At 39.7% G+C, this 17,815-nt stretch overlaps 1 protein-coding gene across 2 annotated transcripts in view; it reads right to left on the bottom strand.

The window, feature by feature from the left end:
- dntt (deoxynucleotidyltransferase, terminal) overlaps positions 1–17,815 on the bottom strand; it is a 284,731-nt gene that overhangs the window by 48,104 nt on the left and 218,812 nt on the right. For both annotated transcript variants that reach the window (XM_087998997.1, XM_043712524.2), the window contains one exon: positions 6,161–6,244. In XM_087998997.1, coding sequence (XP_087855123.1) covers positions 6,161–6,244 — 84 coding nt within the window. The remainder of the gene's footprint in view (positions 1–6,160; positions 6,245–17,815) is intronic.

A 17,815-nucleotide genomic window follows, 5' to 3' on the forward strand; every position in this document is an offset into this window, starting at 1 on the left:
GGATTGTCAGATAAGGCATGATCAGCAAGTCTGATGGGACAGATTTAATGGGTTGAATGGCCTACTTTGACTTCTATGTCTTATTGTCTTACCCAAAACTGTTACCCAACAAGAGGAAGCCATGCTCATTTACAAACCGACCCAGGTAATACCCAGAATCTTTTATCCCATTGTTAGTTGGAAGAATTTATTTCCTTAAGTGCACCCAATCAACATCTGTTTGCCTGTGAAAACTTTCTTTGTCCTCCTCTGATGGTACATCATTTCTAAAAAGAGGAAGTAGCTTGGTTAGGTGCAGTCTACTGTCTCTACAAGACGTGGGAGAGATTGAGAGAAAATGGCATTCATCATGACAATTACCAAACACTAATAAGTCCCAGGCAGAAGTCCCAGAATTTCATGCTACAAAATACTGCCAGTCGATGTGTCCCATATTTACTAAAGGTAGCCTTCTAACAACGTTTCAGCTGTCATTGCATCTCACGCACAGTTGTTTCTCAGTAGGGTATTCATTGTAAGATGCAATGTATCATATAGCTAGAATTTCAAACATGAAATAATTGCAACAAAATTTAAGTATATGATGTCACAGTCACTTTTGGCTTCACTGTCCTTCACTCTTTTGTTGGCAAGTTAATGTAGCATAAAATTCAAAAAGTCTCTCAAGGCATCAGTTCTGACTCCCTGACAAAACTATCCTGGATAATGAGAGACAGCACAGAACGAATCTAATAAAGGTGAAGTTATAAATCACCCCTAAATTCAGATTGATTCCTAAACTCAGGCACAATTTCCACAGCAAGTTCTCTAATTTTTTGAATATTTTTATGTTGAAACAAAGAACTTTCTTATAATTGTTCTAAGAATGTTATGCTCTTAGTTCTGTACATTGTCCTTACTAATGGTTTCCACCACTCCTCCCTCTAATTAAGCATGTTATACTTCAAACAACTTGGGTGGTTGGGATTAAAAATATTTCAAATCAACACAGAAGATTACTGATATTTGGTTCAGTATACCTTTATCATCATCAAAAATCAGTATTACCTTACCTGGGCAAACACACAGCCTTACACAAACATTTGACTGATAATTGAATTTAGAGTTGCAGCATTTGAATTCAAATTTAACAAAAAATTTTAAAATCTGAAACATATAAACTACCCCAACTTCCATACTACTCTTCTCCTCATTTAGTCCTCACTCATACTTTCTATGGCAGATCCAAGTTTTCAACAATGCACAATCATGCAAAACTTAATAAATAATTTACATTTTGAGGAAAATTTTGAGGTAATTTTGAGGTAATTATCTAAGTGAACATTAATTTAACTATTTCCAATGAAGATCAGGTTGATTCTACACATTTCTTTGCCAAATGTCAACTATATGTAATTACATATAAAGACAGACATGAAAGACATAAACCTGGCAAAAGACAGTGCAACCATCTTTAACCAGAAATACCAAATTGGTGATCCTGAGGTTCCCAGTATCCTAGATGCTAATCTTTAGCCACTTGGGTTCACTGAAAATAATATCAATATATGAATGAAGGCTCAGGATAATGCAAGGACTCTGTGCTCTGGCAACATCCTGGCAATAGTACTGGAGACTTGATAGAGATGTGCTGCATTTGTAGCCAAGCTGAGAGCAACATGCAATCAGTAGGAATCCATCATTCTGTCCACCCGGCCCTCCAGGTATTTGTGTTGGCAGCAGGGAGCTAGGTTGCCTCTCCTCTGCAACATCTTTCCTAATTTACGGTCTAGCACCTCTGTTTGAGATGTAAATCTTGGGTTGCATTGCACAGAATGGTAGGCAGCTGGGTTTTAAATGTAGTGCCAGAGGCATCTAAAGCCAGCAATCTCACCAGTGGTGAAGACTTCCACCTCTGTGTCAAAGCAATTTTGTGAGATATGTGCTCAACACCTTGGCTGCATAGAAGATTAAAATAAAAAAGAGATTGCATGTGAAAATTAACTCTGGGCTGTAGCAGAGCAGATCCCATAAAAGCACTCCCCGCTATACTTTAACAGTAAATGGAAAAATCCAGTTCCACATTTTCCTCTCTCATCAACTAAGTAATGGTTGGCAGGGTGCTCAACATTGTCAATGCTGTTTCCCAAATCTCTCCTCTGTACCGTGGTCATGCTTCCAGAACCATAATAGGGCATCCGGTGTCCTCAACTTCCACCCAAGCACCCTCCACATGCAACAGATCAGGTTGCAACAGCTCCAAAGTGACACCAGCACCAAGCACATCTTCATCTAATCTGCATAGTCTAAACCATACCTTCCAGATGAAATAGGGATTTGTTTATCCTTCTTTCAGTATTTATTATACTGTAATTACTGCTCACAATGTGCCTTTCTCCTCCTGGGGAAATCAATTGCAGATTAGGTGACTGTCTCACAGAACATCTTCATTCAGTCTGCAACCAAATCCCAGAATTAGTACATTTTACTTGTCCTCCCACTCTCACTCAGACATCTCTGTCTCAGTTATGCCAGTGAAGAACAACACCTCCGTTTTAAAGTTAATTAACAACTTTCTGGATTCAACATTGAGTTGAACAATTACAGACTGTAATCTTTAGTCCCATTTTGTTTCACAACTTCCTGCTTATTCATCTTTTTTCCCTCTTTGGATGACAGCTGTTCATGATTTTGCCATTCACACCTCCTCTCAACAGATTATTTGTTTCTCCATTAGTCTCAATTACAAACTCCCTTTGTCCTCCACCAATCCGTTGCCATTTGATCAATTCTGCCTTCTGCCCTCACACAGGCTTCACCTTCACTTTTATTTATCTACAACAAGCCCATCTTTTCACATTTATTGGCTTGAAACTTGTTACATTTCTAATGTTTCTCAGTTCTGATAGATGTCCAGGCACCTGAAAAAGTAACTCATTTTAGGTCTCCACAAATGCTGTTGTCAATAGAAACCCTAAGTAAAACCATAAAAAATAAGCATCATCAGCACTAAGATAAAAGGGAGAATTGGTACGACAAGTATCCTCATTCAGATGATCAGAAGCAAAGAGAGGAATTTCACAGGTTTTCTTAAGCTTTCAGAAAATCCTCAATAAGATCAGGTATGTCCATTCTTAATACAACTTAAATCCATGGATGATGAAGTGGAGTTGACTAAGAAAGTATACCCGAAAAATGGGGGAAAGAGAACATTTATGAGATGCATTATGTCACACTACAGAGAAACTGAGTGGAATATATTTCTTATTTTTGTGCATGATGTAGTGCCAGAAAATAAATGAGACTGGAGCAGAGAGTGCAGAAAGGGTAGAGGAGGCAGTTGATATTTTTCAGAAAGATTCAAACCTGGCACAACTGTGAAGACAAGTGAAGAATAAGAAATTTATCCCAGAATTCACAATATATTACCCAAGGGGGGAGGAGTGTGCAATGTAGATACGTGATGCTGTTAAGATAATTACTGCCTCACATATTTAGAAGTAATTTAGAAATTTAAAAAAACTATTTCAATATTAAGACAATGCAGAGTTCCTATTAAATAGTCACATGTAGACAGGGTGGTTAAGCTCTGGCTACAGGGGGCAAGTACATAATAGCGAGGCAAGGCAACACAAGGCAGAATGCTGCGAATATCCAGCTACGCTTACAGTGAGTGAGCACTATGACACGAGCAAAGAGCCCTCAGGTGCAGCCTTGGCCACTCCAGGAGTTGGGGGCATGTCCCTGAGTGTAGTGCCCTTGCGGCAGCATTACACTCAGTCACTGCAACTCAAGTTGAATTATTGAAGTGCAGAAGAATTCTGTAAGTGGATAAGATATGTGCCATGAGGGTTTTTAGTGTTATGTTGGATGTTAATATTCGTTAATGTGAGATGTGTGTGACAAGAGCCAATGGAGTATGTCTGAGATATTGCCACCCAGTCCAATATCGTGGTCCTTCAGAACAAGTGTATTTGCCGGGTACCTGTTCTGACTTCCAACTCACGTTTTCTCGAGGTCTAACTTGCTTGGTGCATTATGTAAAATCAAAAGCTAATATCAATGAGCTGAGATGTGCCACCAACAGGGTGATTAAGCAATAGTCCTCCTCAATAAGCAGCTCACTGCTGCCTGGTCAGAAGTTCACTATGCTGCTTGTCAAAAATATAAAGATGCAATAAGATGCTCATTACATTGGCAGATATCTCATTCGAATCCACTACTAATAGACCATGTCGCTGAGAAAATAGAATACAGAACATCGACTATACAGTACAAGAACAGGCCCTTCAGCTCACCATCTCTCTGCCAGCCATTATGCCATTCCAAATTAATCCATCTCCCTGCACATGGTCCATATCCCTCTATTCCCTGCCTGGTCATGGGTCTGTCTGAATTCCTCTTAAACATTACTATCGTATCTGCTTCTACAACTTCCCCAGGCAGAATGTTCCAGGCACCTACCATCCCTTGCTTAAAACACTTGCCTTACACATTAAATCATCCCACTCTCACTGAAAACTATGCCCCCTGGTATTTGATATTTCCACCTTGGGAAAAGTATTCTAACTATCCAACCTGTTAATGCTTGTCATAATTTTATATACTCGTATCAGGTCATGCCTCAGCCCTCAATACTCTAGTGAAAACAATCTAAGTTTGTCCCTTCTCTTCTTACAGCTAGTACATCCCAATCCAGGTGACATTCTGGTAAACCTCTTTTTCACCCTTTCCAAAGACTCCACATCCTTCCTATAGTGTGGCGACCTGAAACGCATACAATACTCCAAATGTTGCCAAGCTAAAGTGTTAGAGAGCTGCATTTGAAAAGTTAACTCTGTTTTCTTTCCATAGATATTGTCAGACTTGCTGAGTTTCTCCAGCAATTTCTGTTTTTGTTTCAAATCTCTAACATCTGCAGTTCTTTATTTTGTTGTAATCTTATTTAGAGAATGTCACTCCCTACTTATTTGTACTAGGTCATCACAGCAAGTTTCTGCCATGGCTCTTTTGGAGGCAATAATTAAACAATTATGTTTATCAAATATAAAATGAAATTCTATACAATGGGTGCACTGAAGATAGTACACCCATTCCATGTAATTTAGGTAATCACTTAATGTGAGCTAATGTACTCTATGCATACATTATGGATGAGAAAAGGTTATGAATTCCACCTTGCTAGCTTTGAACAATGTTGAGAGAAAGAAAATCTGTAAAATTAATTTATTTGTTGCAAATATTCACTTCATATTTTTATTTCAAGTGAAAGAAGGAAATCAGTTAAGTGTATCTGAATTGTGTTTACTTTAATGCAAGTGGTAGGTGTTAACTAAGGATTAATTTATTTTGTATGAACACAGACTAAAACTGTGGCTGTTGTTTCAGAAGGTATACATTTGTAATGCATAACTCTGTTAAATGATATTAAAGTTCAATAGTTCACCAACTGGCTTTTGGGAATACAACATCCATCGCCACTGTCTACTGTAAGATTCCGCAGTATTCCATTTCCCACACTTACACGAATCAAATGGGCAGGCAAGACATGTCTGATTTTCCACTGACTGGCAGTTTTCATCAATTATTCTGACTTACAACAGCATGTTCATACAGTCCTAACCTGACAATTGCTGAGCCTTTATTCAGACGCAGGATGTGACAGAAGTCATTACTGCACCAGGACAGTTTAAATCCAGCACAAGTTAAAATCTACCCCATTGTTTATAACAAGAACTTGCAGCAGGATTAGGCAATTCAGCCTAATCAACTTAATTCAGCCTCAAGCCTGTTCCACTATTTGATACGATCATGGCTGATCTCATCCCGACAATGCATAACTCAGTGGTCACATGACTTGTTCCCGCGAATTGATTAAGAAAACAAAGTTCTTGATTTTTTTGGGAGTGTTCACAAACATTTTATATCACACCTTTTGAAGTTACTTTGCTGTTTTATAAATCTGAATACATTCAACAGGTTGTACATGAATTTTAAGCACCTACCGTGAATATCATTCATCCAGAATAACAGCTGAGTTACACTTTGTGAAAGATAGCAAAGGTGAGACAAATACAGACAAATTGTCAAATGGTCTAGATTACACACAATTATAATTTAGCTTGAGCCGTGTACAACATGTTTAAGTCAATTAACAATGTAATCTGTAGTTCAGTAGTACCTTCACTTTGTCATATAGACCATGGTTGTCCAGCATCATGTTTTTCTCATAATTGGTGTATCTTCTTAAGTCACGTTCAAACTGCTAAATAAATAATGAAATAGGAACAAAATCTATTACAACACATTAAATGTTCAATACCGAAGCTTGCAAAGTCAGTAACAGAAAAGTTGGCCTTATGAACATGATAATTCACCAGCAAAAATCTCCATCATGTTGTGCAGCAGTATCATTGTGCACAATGGGATAGATTTCAAACAGACCTAGCAACTCAAGACTGGGCATCCATGAGGTACCGTGAGTCATCATTAGCAGAATTTTACTCCAACACAATCTGTAACCTCAAGGCCCAGCATATCCTCCACCATTACCACCAAGACAAGGGATCAATCCTGGTTTAGGTGCAGGGGGACAAGTCAGGAGCAGAGTCAGACATTAGTAAAATGAGGTGTCATCTGCTAAAGCAACAGCACAGGACTGCTTGCAGGTCAAACAACAAGGTGACCTTAGAGAGGTTTATAAATCATGAGGCTCATAGATAAAGATGAAAGGCCAAGGTCTTTTTCCAAAGGTAGGGGAGTCCAAAACTAAACTAGAGGGCACAGGTTTAAGGTGGAAGGGAAAGATTTAAAAAGGACCTAAGGGGAAACTTTTCCACAAACTGTGTAAGGAGTGAGTTGTCAAAGGAAGTGATCGAGGCAGTAACAGTTACAATATTTCAAAGACATTTAGATAGGCACGTGAACAAGGGAAGTTTAGAGGGATATGGACCAAATGCAGACAAATGGGACTAGTTTAGTTTAAGATAATCTGGTTGGCATAGATTAGTTGAACTGAAGGGTTGTTTCCGTGCTGTATCACTCTATGCATCTAACACCAACCAACAAGCCAGATCTAAGCTCTGCAGACCTACCATATATAGTTATGAATTGTGGTGAGCAATTAAACAACTTGCTGGAACACGACACTCACAAATAGCCCAATCCTCAATGATGGGGAAAAGGCCAAAACGTTTGCAACAATCTTCAGCAAGAAGTGCCGGGTTGGTGATTCATCTCAGGCTCCTACAAATCCAATCAGCATCACAGATGTCAGTCTTCAGCTAATTTGATTCATTTCACATGTTTTTTGAGAAACGGCTGAAGGCATTCAATACTGCAATTGACAACTTTCTGGCAACTGTATTGAAGACTTATGCTCCAGAACTGACTATGCCCCAAGCCAAGCTATTCCAATACAACTACAGTACCAGTATCTATCCAGCACTGTGCAAAATTGCCAAGGTACATCCTACACACACAGAAACAACAGGACACATCCAATCAGGCCAATTACCACCCTATAAGTTTATGCGATCATACCATAAAAGAGTTGAATGTTATCATCAATATGAAAGAATGCAATATGAAAGAGACATGCTTTCTGTTCACTTTTAAAATATAGGAAGAAGCTGTTTAGTGATAGGAGATCCAACAGAGTTCATTACAAATACATTGAACCTGCTGCAAGTCACTTAATCAACCAAGATAACAAACAGCAATACCCTGAAAGTGGGAGAAAATTCTTCCCAGCGTATTACAATTTCAAGCTCAACTAAGAACTAAATTTACTTGAAATTTGACTAGAGGAGGCCTTGCAGCTTACTGAGAATCCTTTACATTACAAAAATGTCACCCTAGCTAAAACATACACTTATCTAAGGAACTACAGGCCTGTCACAAATGAAAAACAGAGGCAATTATGCTCTGTAATTGCAGTGTCCTTTTTTCTCCATCTGCATCCAGTTTTTGTGTGAATAATTGTGTCAGGCAAATGAGTTAGATGTCACATTTATAAACTTCAAGGGCAAGTATGGGGTATTAAAAGAACTTCTTTATTTCAAACCAATCAAAATAAACTTACTATTGACATCATTTAAATTGGGACACACTGAAGGTGAGTCGACACTCAGGCCTCATATGCAAAACTCATTGATCACTAGAAATGAGAAAATACATAACTTCTGCCCGTGACATCCGAAACATGTTTAAAATTAATGGCTTAATGTGTCCACTGAATAGTAGAGATTCTGCAACAATCTTTAAGCATTCAGACCAGATGAGATTTCAGAGTTTGTTGTCACTTGGAAACAAATAGCACCTTAAATACATTTAGTGATAGATTAAGGATATTGTTGAATATTATTCACTGTTAACTCAGTTGCAACTAGCTCAGATTCTTAAAGAACAGTTTTGGCAGTTTTAGTTTTATGATTTCTTTTGAATTAAATTCCTGGAACAAGCAGAAGGTGCATCTTTTAAAACCTCTGCTGCAATTATAATTTCAAACTACTGCAGATGTTATAGATAAGATAATATAAAAACAATGTGCAACAAAACACAACTGGAACAAGAACAGATGCCTCATTAAATTAATGCTAGTGCTTAGACAAATATCAAAAAGTCTTGAAAATTTGGTTTGGGCTACAATGGGCAGGTAACCAATTTAATTTTTGCAAAGAAATGCTCCAGTAACCCTGGTTCAGCAAACCATGATTAAATCCATATTTGATCCTTGGAATACAAATGCCAGAATAAAAGCATCGTGCATTGATGAGCATTCACATGTGCAAATGCTGCCATTGTATAGACCATTTAGACAGATGCCAAAAAGCAAAGGAAGTTATTTTACACTGGTATTAATTTTGTTTAAATTTTATCAACTTTTGTAGAACTGCTGTAGTTACAATGTTATACAGAATTAATAGTTTGACTTGGCCTCTTCTAGTAGATGGAGCATAGATATTTACCTTCAAGAAGTCAATGGATTGAGCAATGTTTGGCCAGACTGCATCAATTGCATCATTTGGCCAGACTGCATCACTTGCATAGAATCATAATAAAGAAAAGAAAATAAGGGAAGTATAATTGCATTTCCCTTGATATCTTTTGCTCTGTTAGTTGAATGTTAGAATGAAGAATTAGCGTTTATAATATACTATTCATGGTTTCAGAGCACCTCAAAGCTCTTTACAGTTGATGAAGAACATATGAAACACAGTCCTGAAATGTAGGAGAGAAGTCAGCTGAAGTGTGCACAGTAAGCTCCCAAAACAAAAAAACGTGATCATGGCAAAATAGTATGTTTGAGAAATGTTGGTTGTGGAATGGATATTGGCAGTGAGTCAGGGAGAAATCCAATGTTGGGATCCAGTACCAAGGGATATTCATGATCAAAAGGGAAAGAAGAGAGGACTTAACTTTAATGTCTTAAAAGGAGCATCCCCAATCAGGCAGTGTCCCTGAATATATATTAATGCAACGACACTCCTTATAGCATCTTTTTATTATGCAAGAATGGTGGCTAAGCAGTTCCTGAGACTTGCTTTTGCTGTGGCAAAAGTGGGTACTGCAAATGCTGGAGATTAGAGTCAAGATTACAGTGGTGTTGGAAAAGCACAGCAGGTCAGGCAGCATCTGAGGAGCAGGAAAATCGGTATTTTGGGCAAAAGCCCTTCATCCTTTTGCCCAAAACGTCGATGTTCCTGCTCCTCGGATGCTGCCTGACCTGCTGTGTTTTTCCAGCACCACTCTAATCCTGCTTTTGCTTTGCACATGTTGCCTTGCCATTGATACATTAGAATTCCTGACTACATGTGACACCAGTGGAGTGGGAGCAGTTCCAAGGAATTACTTGACAAATATTTGCTTCAGTCAAAAAGTTCATAACTGATTAACCACAAGAGGTAGAAATCTAATGTTAACATCAACTGTGCATTTGATGTGGAAAATCTGGGTGAAGATTTTTTAGAAGACAGGACTTTTGTGTCCCTCCACCTGAGTCAGTAATATCTCCCCACTTTAATAAAGACATGTAATAATTCAAGGATTCTTAACTGGTTAGAGAGGTGAGGCACAGTGAGATGGGTCTTCATGGAAAGGTCAGTAGGCTGGGAGGGGATGTGAGAGACTGACCTTTTGGGAAAGAAACCCACTGAAGGAGATGGGCCCCACCCTGACAGCACAAGTCTTGACAAGGCAACCCTTTGGCCATCTACCCTCCTCCTGAACTCCTCCCAAACTAACTAATCAGGTAAGGTGTGGCCCTTAAGTGGTCATTAATTGCCCAATTACAGGCCTCAATTGGGGTGAGGGCAAATGACATTACAAACAGATTGGGGCTAGTGTGAGGGTAATGGGAAATTCATCAAGGGGATTTTGGCATCCCATCCCTGCCAACAGGGACTGGTAAAATTCTGTACAATGTCTTCATGGTTTATCACTTGGTAAGCCTTTATTGAATGTTGCCTATTTAATTCTGCTGATGCATTCTCAGTACAGTGGAACATGAAGCATATAAAGTCTGACAGAAGTACATCTCAGACTCAAAAGTATCAGAGGGCAGAGCTGAGTGTGATGACTGCCACTAAGTAGAAGATGCTAGGAAAACTGAAAGGTCTGAAGGTGGACAAATCACCCAGACTGGATGGACTGCACCCCACAGCTCTGAAGGAGGTAGCTAAGAAGGTTGTAGAGGCACTGGTGATGATCTTTCAGTAATCACTAGAGTCAGAGAGGGCTCCAGAGGACTGGAAAATAGTGAATGCAGTACCCTTGTTTAAGAAGGGAGGGAAGCAGAAGACAGGAAATTATAGGCTAGTTAGCCTGGCCTTGGTGATTGTAAGATTGTAGAATCCATAATTAAGAGTGAGATAGCTGATACTTGGAAGTGCATGGTGAAATAGGGCTGAGTCAGCATGGCTTTGTCATGCCTAACAAATCTGCTAGAATCTTATTGAAAAGATAACAGATAAGTTACCCAAAAGAGAGGCAGTGAATGTAATCTATTTGGATTTCCCAAAGGCCTTTGGCAAGGTGCCACACAGGAGGCTGTTAAATAAGATTAGAACCCATGGGTTTAAGGACAAGGTACTGGATGGATAAACTGGAGGGAGCAGGGAATGGGGATAAAAGTGCTCTTTTTCAAAATGGCAGTTGGAGACTAATGGAGTTCTGCAGGTGTCAGTGTTGGGACCAAAACCATTCACGTTATACATTAATGACCTAGATGAAAGAACTAAGGGCATTTTTGCTAAGTTTGTAGATGATACAAAGATAGGAGGAGGGACAGGAAGTGTTAAGGAAACGGGAAGGCTGCGGAAGGACTTGGACAGGCTAGGAGAGAGAGAAAAGAAGTACAATACAGTGTGGGTTAATGTGAGGCTATGCACTTTGGTGGGAAGAGTAGAAGCACAGACTATTTTCTAAATGGGGAAAGGCTTTGAAAATCTGAAGCACAAAGGCACTTAAGAGAATCTTGATCAAGGACTCCTAAGGCTAACATGCAGGTTCAGTTGTCAATTAGGAAGGCAAATGCAATGTTAGCATTCATTTCAAGAGGGGTAGAATACAAGAGCAAAGATGTACTGCTGAGGCTATATAAGGCTCTGAAAGATTGTATTTGAAATATTGTAAGTAGTTTTGAACCTCGTATCTCAGGAAATATGTGCTGGCCTTGGAGGGAGTCCAGAGGAGGTTTACAAGAATGATCCCCAGGATGAAGAGCTTGTCGTATGAAGAGCAGTTGAGGACTCTGTTTCTGTATCCAATGGAGTTTAGAAGGTTAAGGGAGAATCTGGTTGAAACTGAGAGGCCTGGATAAAATGTACATGGGGAAGACATTTCCACTAGTAGGAAAGACTAGGACCCAAGACAACAGCTTCTGAGTGAAGGGAAAACTCTTTAGAACTGAGATGAAGAGGAATTTCTTCAGACAGAGAGTGGTGAAGTTGTAGAACTCATTGCTAGAGAAGGCTATAGAGGCCAAGTCATCAAATGTATTTAAAACAGAGATGGACAAGTTCTTGATTAGTAAGGACCATCAAGGTTTAAAGAGAGAGGGCAGGAGAATGGGTTTGAGGCATACAAGAGCCATGATTGAATGATAGAGGAGACTCAATGGGCCGAATCACTTAATTCTGATCCTACATCTTTTGGTCTTATACTAATTTTATATGTGCAGATTTGTGCTTAGGTTCTTTAAAAGTAGATTTAAAATGAAAGACTTCTTTCCACAGTTCTTCATGAGTGATTGTGGTTATGTAAAGAGTTAATATTGATTGCCTAAGTTATGCAGACATGTTCATCTGAAAACAGCAGATTCTCTCACGTCCATCCAGCCAAGTTAAACTCTGCATAATTACAGAAAGATCTACAGCTGCATGTACCTCCTGCTGCTGAAACTTCATTGACATCCTAGAGGTGGCTGTAACAGTACGTTGGGAATTTAACTTTAAAATAAAGCAGTTTCATAGCCCTGAATTTTCAAAGGATTTCACTATTTCACACCTACAGTATACAAGACACAAACACCTTAAATTCTGGCATTAATTTGCATTAGATTACATGGTTTTTTGTGTGAATCTATTCTTAGTGATCTGAAAATGAGAAAATATTGAGATTTAGTGAAAGAAAAACTAAAATTTATTTTCATTTGGATTTTGAGAGCTTCTCCCCCCTGATATATGTGCATACACATGGTGCACCCTGCCTGCAGACCCAGCACATTTGAGCATATTGGCTCAAGTGGATTTGACATTACATTCCCAGCTCCATAAACAATAATTTGTTGATTTGCAGTTTTGCTTCAATGTGTATTAGCATCATTACAGTTTTCAAAATTATAAAATTATGCAGAATAACCCACCAAAAATGTATCTTCCAATAATCTTTTGCAGTTCCTCATTTTCTGTGTGTCAATTTAGAAAGGTCAGTGGGACACCTCCATATTGTTGTTTACAGAACAATACTTGCTGAGGCTTGGTTTGGATTTTTAGGTTCTTCCTGTTATTTATGTCAAACTAATTTTTGTGTATCATTGATAATATTTTTGACTGTCATTGTTTTCCATAATCATTGCTTCTTTATCTTTCCACTTCCAGCACAACATTCAAGTTGCCACTAACTGAAGTTCATGACTATGCACCCAGCATGAGTAGTTCCTCATGATCCCTAATTCTAAAGGTACAATTAGAGATGCATTGGTATGATCCAATTGCCATTACAAAAACATGGCTGCATGTTGATCAGCACTGGGATGTTCAAGGATATTTGATGTCTAAGAAGGACAGACAAGAAGGGAAAGGAGGCTGAGTTGTGCTGATAATAAGGGATAGGATCATTTCATTCATAGAAAAGAATCTCAGAACAGAAGAACAATGCAGGAATCTGTTTGGGTGGATCTAAAGAACCAAATAGCAATGGTAGTGTGGCCTAATATTAATGAGGAGATGACAGAACCTTGTAGCTTCAGCAGCAGACTTATCATGGATGCCTTCAATCTGCATATAGACTGGGTAAAACAACTGAGTACTAAACTGTGGAAGATGATTTTCTGGGATGTATTTGAGATGGTTTTCTAGAGCAGTACATTAAGGGGCCAATAGAGGGCATGCTCTTTTAGATCCAGTATTGTGTAATGAAAAAGGACTTAAAGATCCTTCTCTCGAAGGAAAATAGTACTAACTGCTCCAATTTATCTTTCTAAGGAACTTTCTCATCCCTGGAACCTTTCTTGTAAATCTCTTCTGTATTGAGCTCCCCATCTGTTCTCCTACCTTTCGTGCATTATGACTGCTCAGCCCCTACACAATCTTTACAGGAATACCTTTCATTTTATACTGTCTCTCCCATGTTTTTCCTACAAAAATATATTGCTTCACATTTCTACACATTGAATTCCACCTGTTGATTATCCACGCGCCCACCAATTTATCAATATATTTTGGAAGCCCTCCTCACAGTTTACAATGCTTCCAAATTTTGTATCATCCACAACCTGGAAATTGCCTCTTGCATACCAAGATGTAGATCATTTCTATGAATCAGGGAAAACAAAAGGTCTCAACATTTCCCAGGAATGTCCAGTATAAACCTACCTTCAGCCAGAAAAATAGTAATTAATGATTGTTGCTTCCTATCACTCAGCAAATTTGCATCCAAGTTGTAACTGTTCCTTTTATTCCATGAGCTGTAAGCTTTATCACAAGTCTGTTGTGGAGCACTGCCAATTACCTTTTCGAAGCCTATGTACATCACATCAACTGCATTACCATCATCAACTCTCTCTGTTATGTTTTCAAAGAAATCCAGCATATTTGTTAGACAAGACTTTCCCTGAAAAAAGCTATGTTGGCTCTCTCTAATTAATATTTGTCCACGTGACTATTAATTCTATCCTGGATTATTGTTCCTCGAAGCTGAGTTTAAACTGACTAGTAGGTAATTGCTGGGTTTTTCCCTACAATCCTTTTGAATAAGGCTGCAATGTTTTTAATTTTCCAGTACTCTGGTACCACCCACATGTCCAGAAAAGACTGAAAGATTAAGAATAATGTCTCTGCAATTTCAACCCTCACTTCCTTTAACATATGTGGAGGTACTTCGTCTGGTTCAGGGGTCTTGTCATCTCGAAATACCAACAACGTAATACCACCTCTTATAAATATCAAACCCTACCAAGTGACTGAGTTTCCTCCTTTGTCACTATAGCCCAGGTAAGGAATGCTCCTTGGTAAAGACACCTGCAGGATATTTGTTTAGGACCTCAGCCATGCCCCTTACCTCAATACAGAAATCCCCTTTTAGATCCCTCATCAGCCCTACTCCTTCTCTTGCCACATTTTTACTGTTGACATGGTAACAAAGGCTTTGGGATTCCCCTTTATCTTTGCTGTCAGTCTTTTGTTTATAATCCCTCATTGCTTGTTTTATTTATTTTTTTACTTCCTTTCTGAACATTTTATATTTGGCTCAGTTCTCAGTTGTATTTTCTACCTGACACCTCTAATAAACATACATTCTCTCCTTTATCTTAGTTTATTCCTTCTGTTTCAATAGGACACTCTGGATTTTATAGAATCAATCATAGCATCCCTACAATGTGGAAAGAGGCCAATTGGCCCATCAAGTCCACACCAACCCTCTAAAGAGCACCCCACCCAGACCTAGCCAGTGACCATAGATCCATAACCTCACATTTCTCATGGCTACTAGCCTGCACATCCTTGGACCCTATGGGGAAATTAGCATGGCCAATCCAGCTATGTTTGGACTGTGGGAGGAAACCAGTGCACCAGGCAGAAACCTATGCAGATCCGGGGAAAACATGCAAACTTCACACAGTCACCCAAGGCTGGAATCAAACCCAGGTCTCTGGTACTGTGAGGCAGCAGAGCTAACCATTGAGCCACCGTGCTGTCAAGTTGTTTTTCCTACCTTACCCTCTTGAAGGAATATATCTTAACTTTATCTGATCCATTGTTTCTTTAAACGTAGCCCATTGATCAGCTGTAATCTTTCTTGCTAACCTTTGCTCCATTCTATGCAGCCCATGTTATTCTTGCCCCATCATCCTAATCCCTCTGGCCCAACAATTACTGCCTCCTTGACTCTTGCTCTACCTGACCACCGTGCTCCCAAGGATCAGGTTAATCAGTATTGCCTTTCTTGTTGGACTGGACACCAATCTGCAAAAGTAAATTCTTCTGAACACAATTTAAGAATGTTTGCCCCTCTCTGCCCTTTACAGTACTACAAATCAAACTACATTTGGGTAATAAAATTGCACCATTATAACTACTCAGCAATGCTGGCACCTTTCAATACTTACTTTGCAGATTTGTTCCTTTACTTGCTCTTCCTGCTAATTGGTGCCTTCAGCTCACACAAGGCAAGGTGATTGCACTGTCCTTATTCTTTACCTCTAGCTCAATTGGTTCTGTCCCTGAAACTTCGGAGCCATCCTCTTTCTCTAATCCTGCAAAGCTATGTTGATCAATACTGCCACCCCACTTCCCTTTCTGCCTTTCCTAGATTTTTTGAACACCCTGTAACCAGGAATATTTAACATACAGTCCTGCCTTTCCTTCAGCTAGGTCTTCGTTATCACCACAACATCATAATTCCACATGGCAAACAATGCATATTGCTGATCAAAATTAATTCCAGACTCCATTCATTGACTTTGTAAAATCATTCCTTCGTGGGATGTGGGTGTCACAGGCAGGTCAGCATTTATTGCCTGTCCCTACTTGCCCCTTATGAAGGTGCCTTCTTGAACCACTGCAGTCCACATGCTGTAGGTAGACATGAACTGCCATTAAGAAGGGAATTGCAGGATTTTGACCCAGTGACAGTGAAGGAATGACGATACATTCCCATGTCAGGATGGTGAGTGACTTGGAGGGAAATGTGCAGGCGGTGGTGTTCCCCCATATCTGCTGCTCTCATCATTCTGGATGGAAGTTATTGCAGGATTGGAAAGTGCTGACTAAGGATCTTTGGTGAATTTTTGCAGTGCACCTTATAAATAGTACACACTGCTGCTACTGAGCATCAGTGAAGGAGGGAGTAGATATTTGTGGATATAATACCAATTAAGTAGGCTGCTTTGTCCTGGATGGTGTCAAGCTTCTGTAGTGTTGCTGGAACTGGAGCTGGACCCATCCAGGAAACTGAGGAGTATTCAATCACACTCCTGACTTATGCCTTGTAGATAGTGGGCAGGTTTTGAGGGCAGTCCTTTTGTCCCTAGTCTCTGATCTGCTCTTGTAGCCACTGTGTTTATGTAGTGAGTCCAGCTGAGTTTCTGGTCACCGGTAACCCCCAGGATGTTGATAGTGAGGGATTCAGTGATAGTAGCACCACCAAATGTCAGGGGGCGGTGGTTAGATTTCCATTTGTTGGTGGGGATCATTGCCTGACATTTGCATGATATGAATATTATTTGTCATGTGTCAGCCCAAGCCTGGATATGATCCAAATCTTGTTGCATTTCAATATGGACTGATACAGTATCTGAGGAATTGAGATTAGTGATGAACATTGTGCAATCATCAACAAACATACCCACTTCTGACATTAGGATGGAGGGAAGGTCATTGATGAAGAAGCTGAAGATGGTTGGGCCTAGAACACTATCCTGAGGAACTCCTGCAGTGATGTTCTGCAGCTGAGATGACTGACCTTCAACAACTAAGACTATCTTCCTATGTATCAGATATGACTCTAAGCAGTGGAGAGTTTGCCCCCAATAACCACTGATTCTAGTTCTGCTAGGGCTCCTTGATGCCACACTCAGTCTAATGCAGCCTTGATGTCAAGGGCTGTCACTCTCACCTCACCTCTGGAATTCAGCTCTTTTGTCCATGTTTGAACCAAGGCTGTAATGAGGTCAGGAGCTGAGTGGTCCTGTTGGAACCTAAACTGGGCGTCACTGAGCAGGTTATTGTTGAGCAGGTGCTGCTTGACAGCCCTGTTGACGACACCCTCCATCACTTTACTGATAATCGAGAGATGATTAATGGGGTGGTAATTGGCCGGGTTGGATTTGGCTTGCTTTTTGTGTGCAGGATATACCTGAGCAATTTTCTATATTGTCGGGTAAATGCAAGTGTGGTAACTGTACTGGAACAGCTTGCCTAGGGGTGTCACAAGTTCTGGAGCACAAGTCTTCAGTACTATTGTTGTCACGACCCATAGTCTTTGCAGTACCCAGTGTTGACACCCATTTCTTGATGTCACTTGGAGTGAATTAAATTGCTGAAGACTGGTATCTGTAACGTTGGGAACCACTGGTGGAGGCAGAGATAAATCATGCACTCAACACTTCTGGCTG

The sequence above is a fragment of the Chiloscyllium plagiosum genome, unplaced genomic scaffold (genome assembly GCF_037043375.1).
Source record: "Chiloscyllium plagiosum isolate Xiang-an unplaced genomic scaffold, Cpla_swu_hap1 HiC_scaffold_22, whole genome shotgun sequence".
Classification (NCBI taxonomy): Eukaryota; Metazoa; Chordata; class Chondrichthyes; order Orectolobiformes; family Hemiscylliidae; genus Chiloscyllium; species Chiloscyllium plagiosum.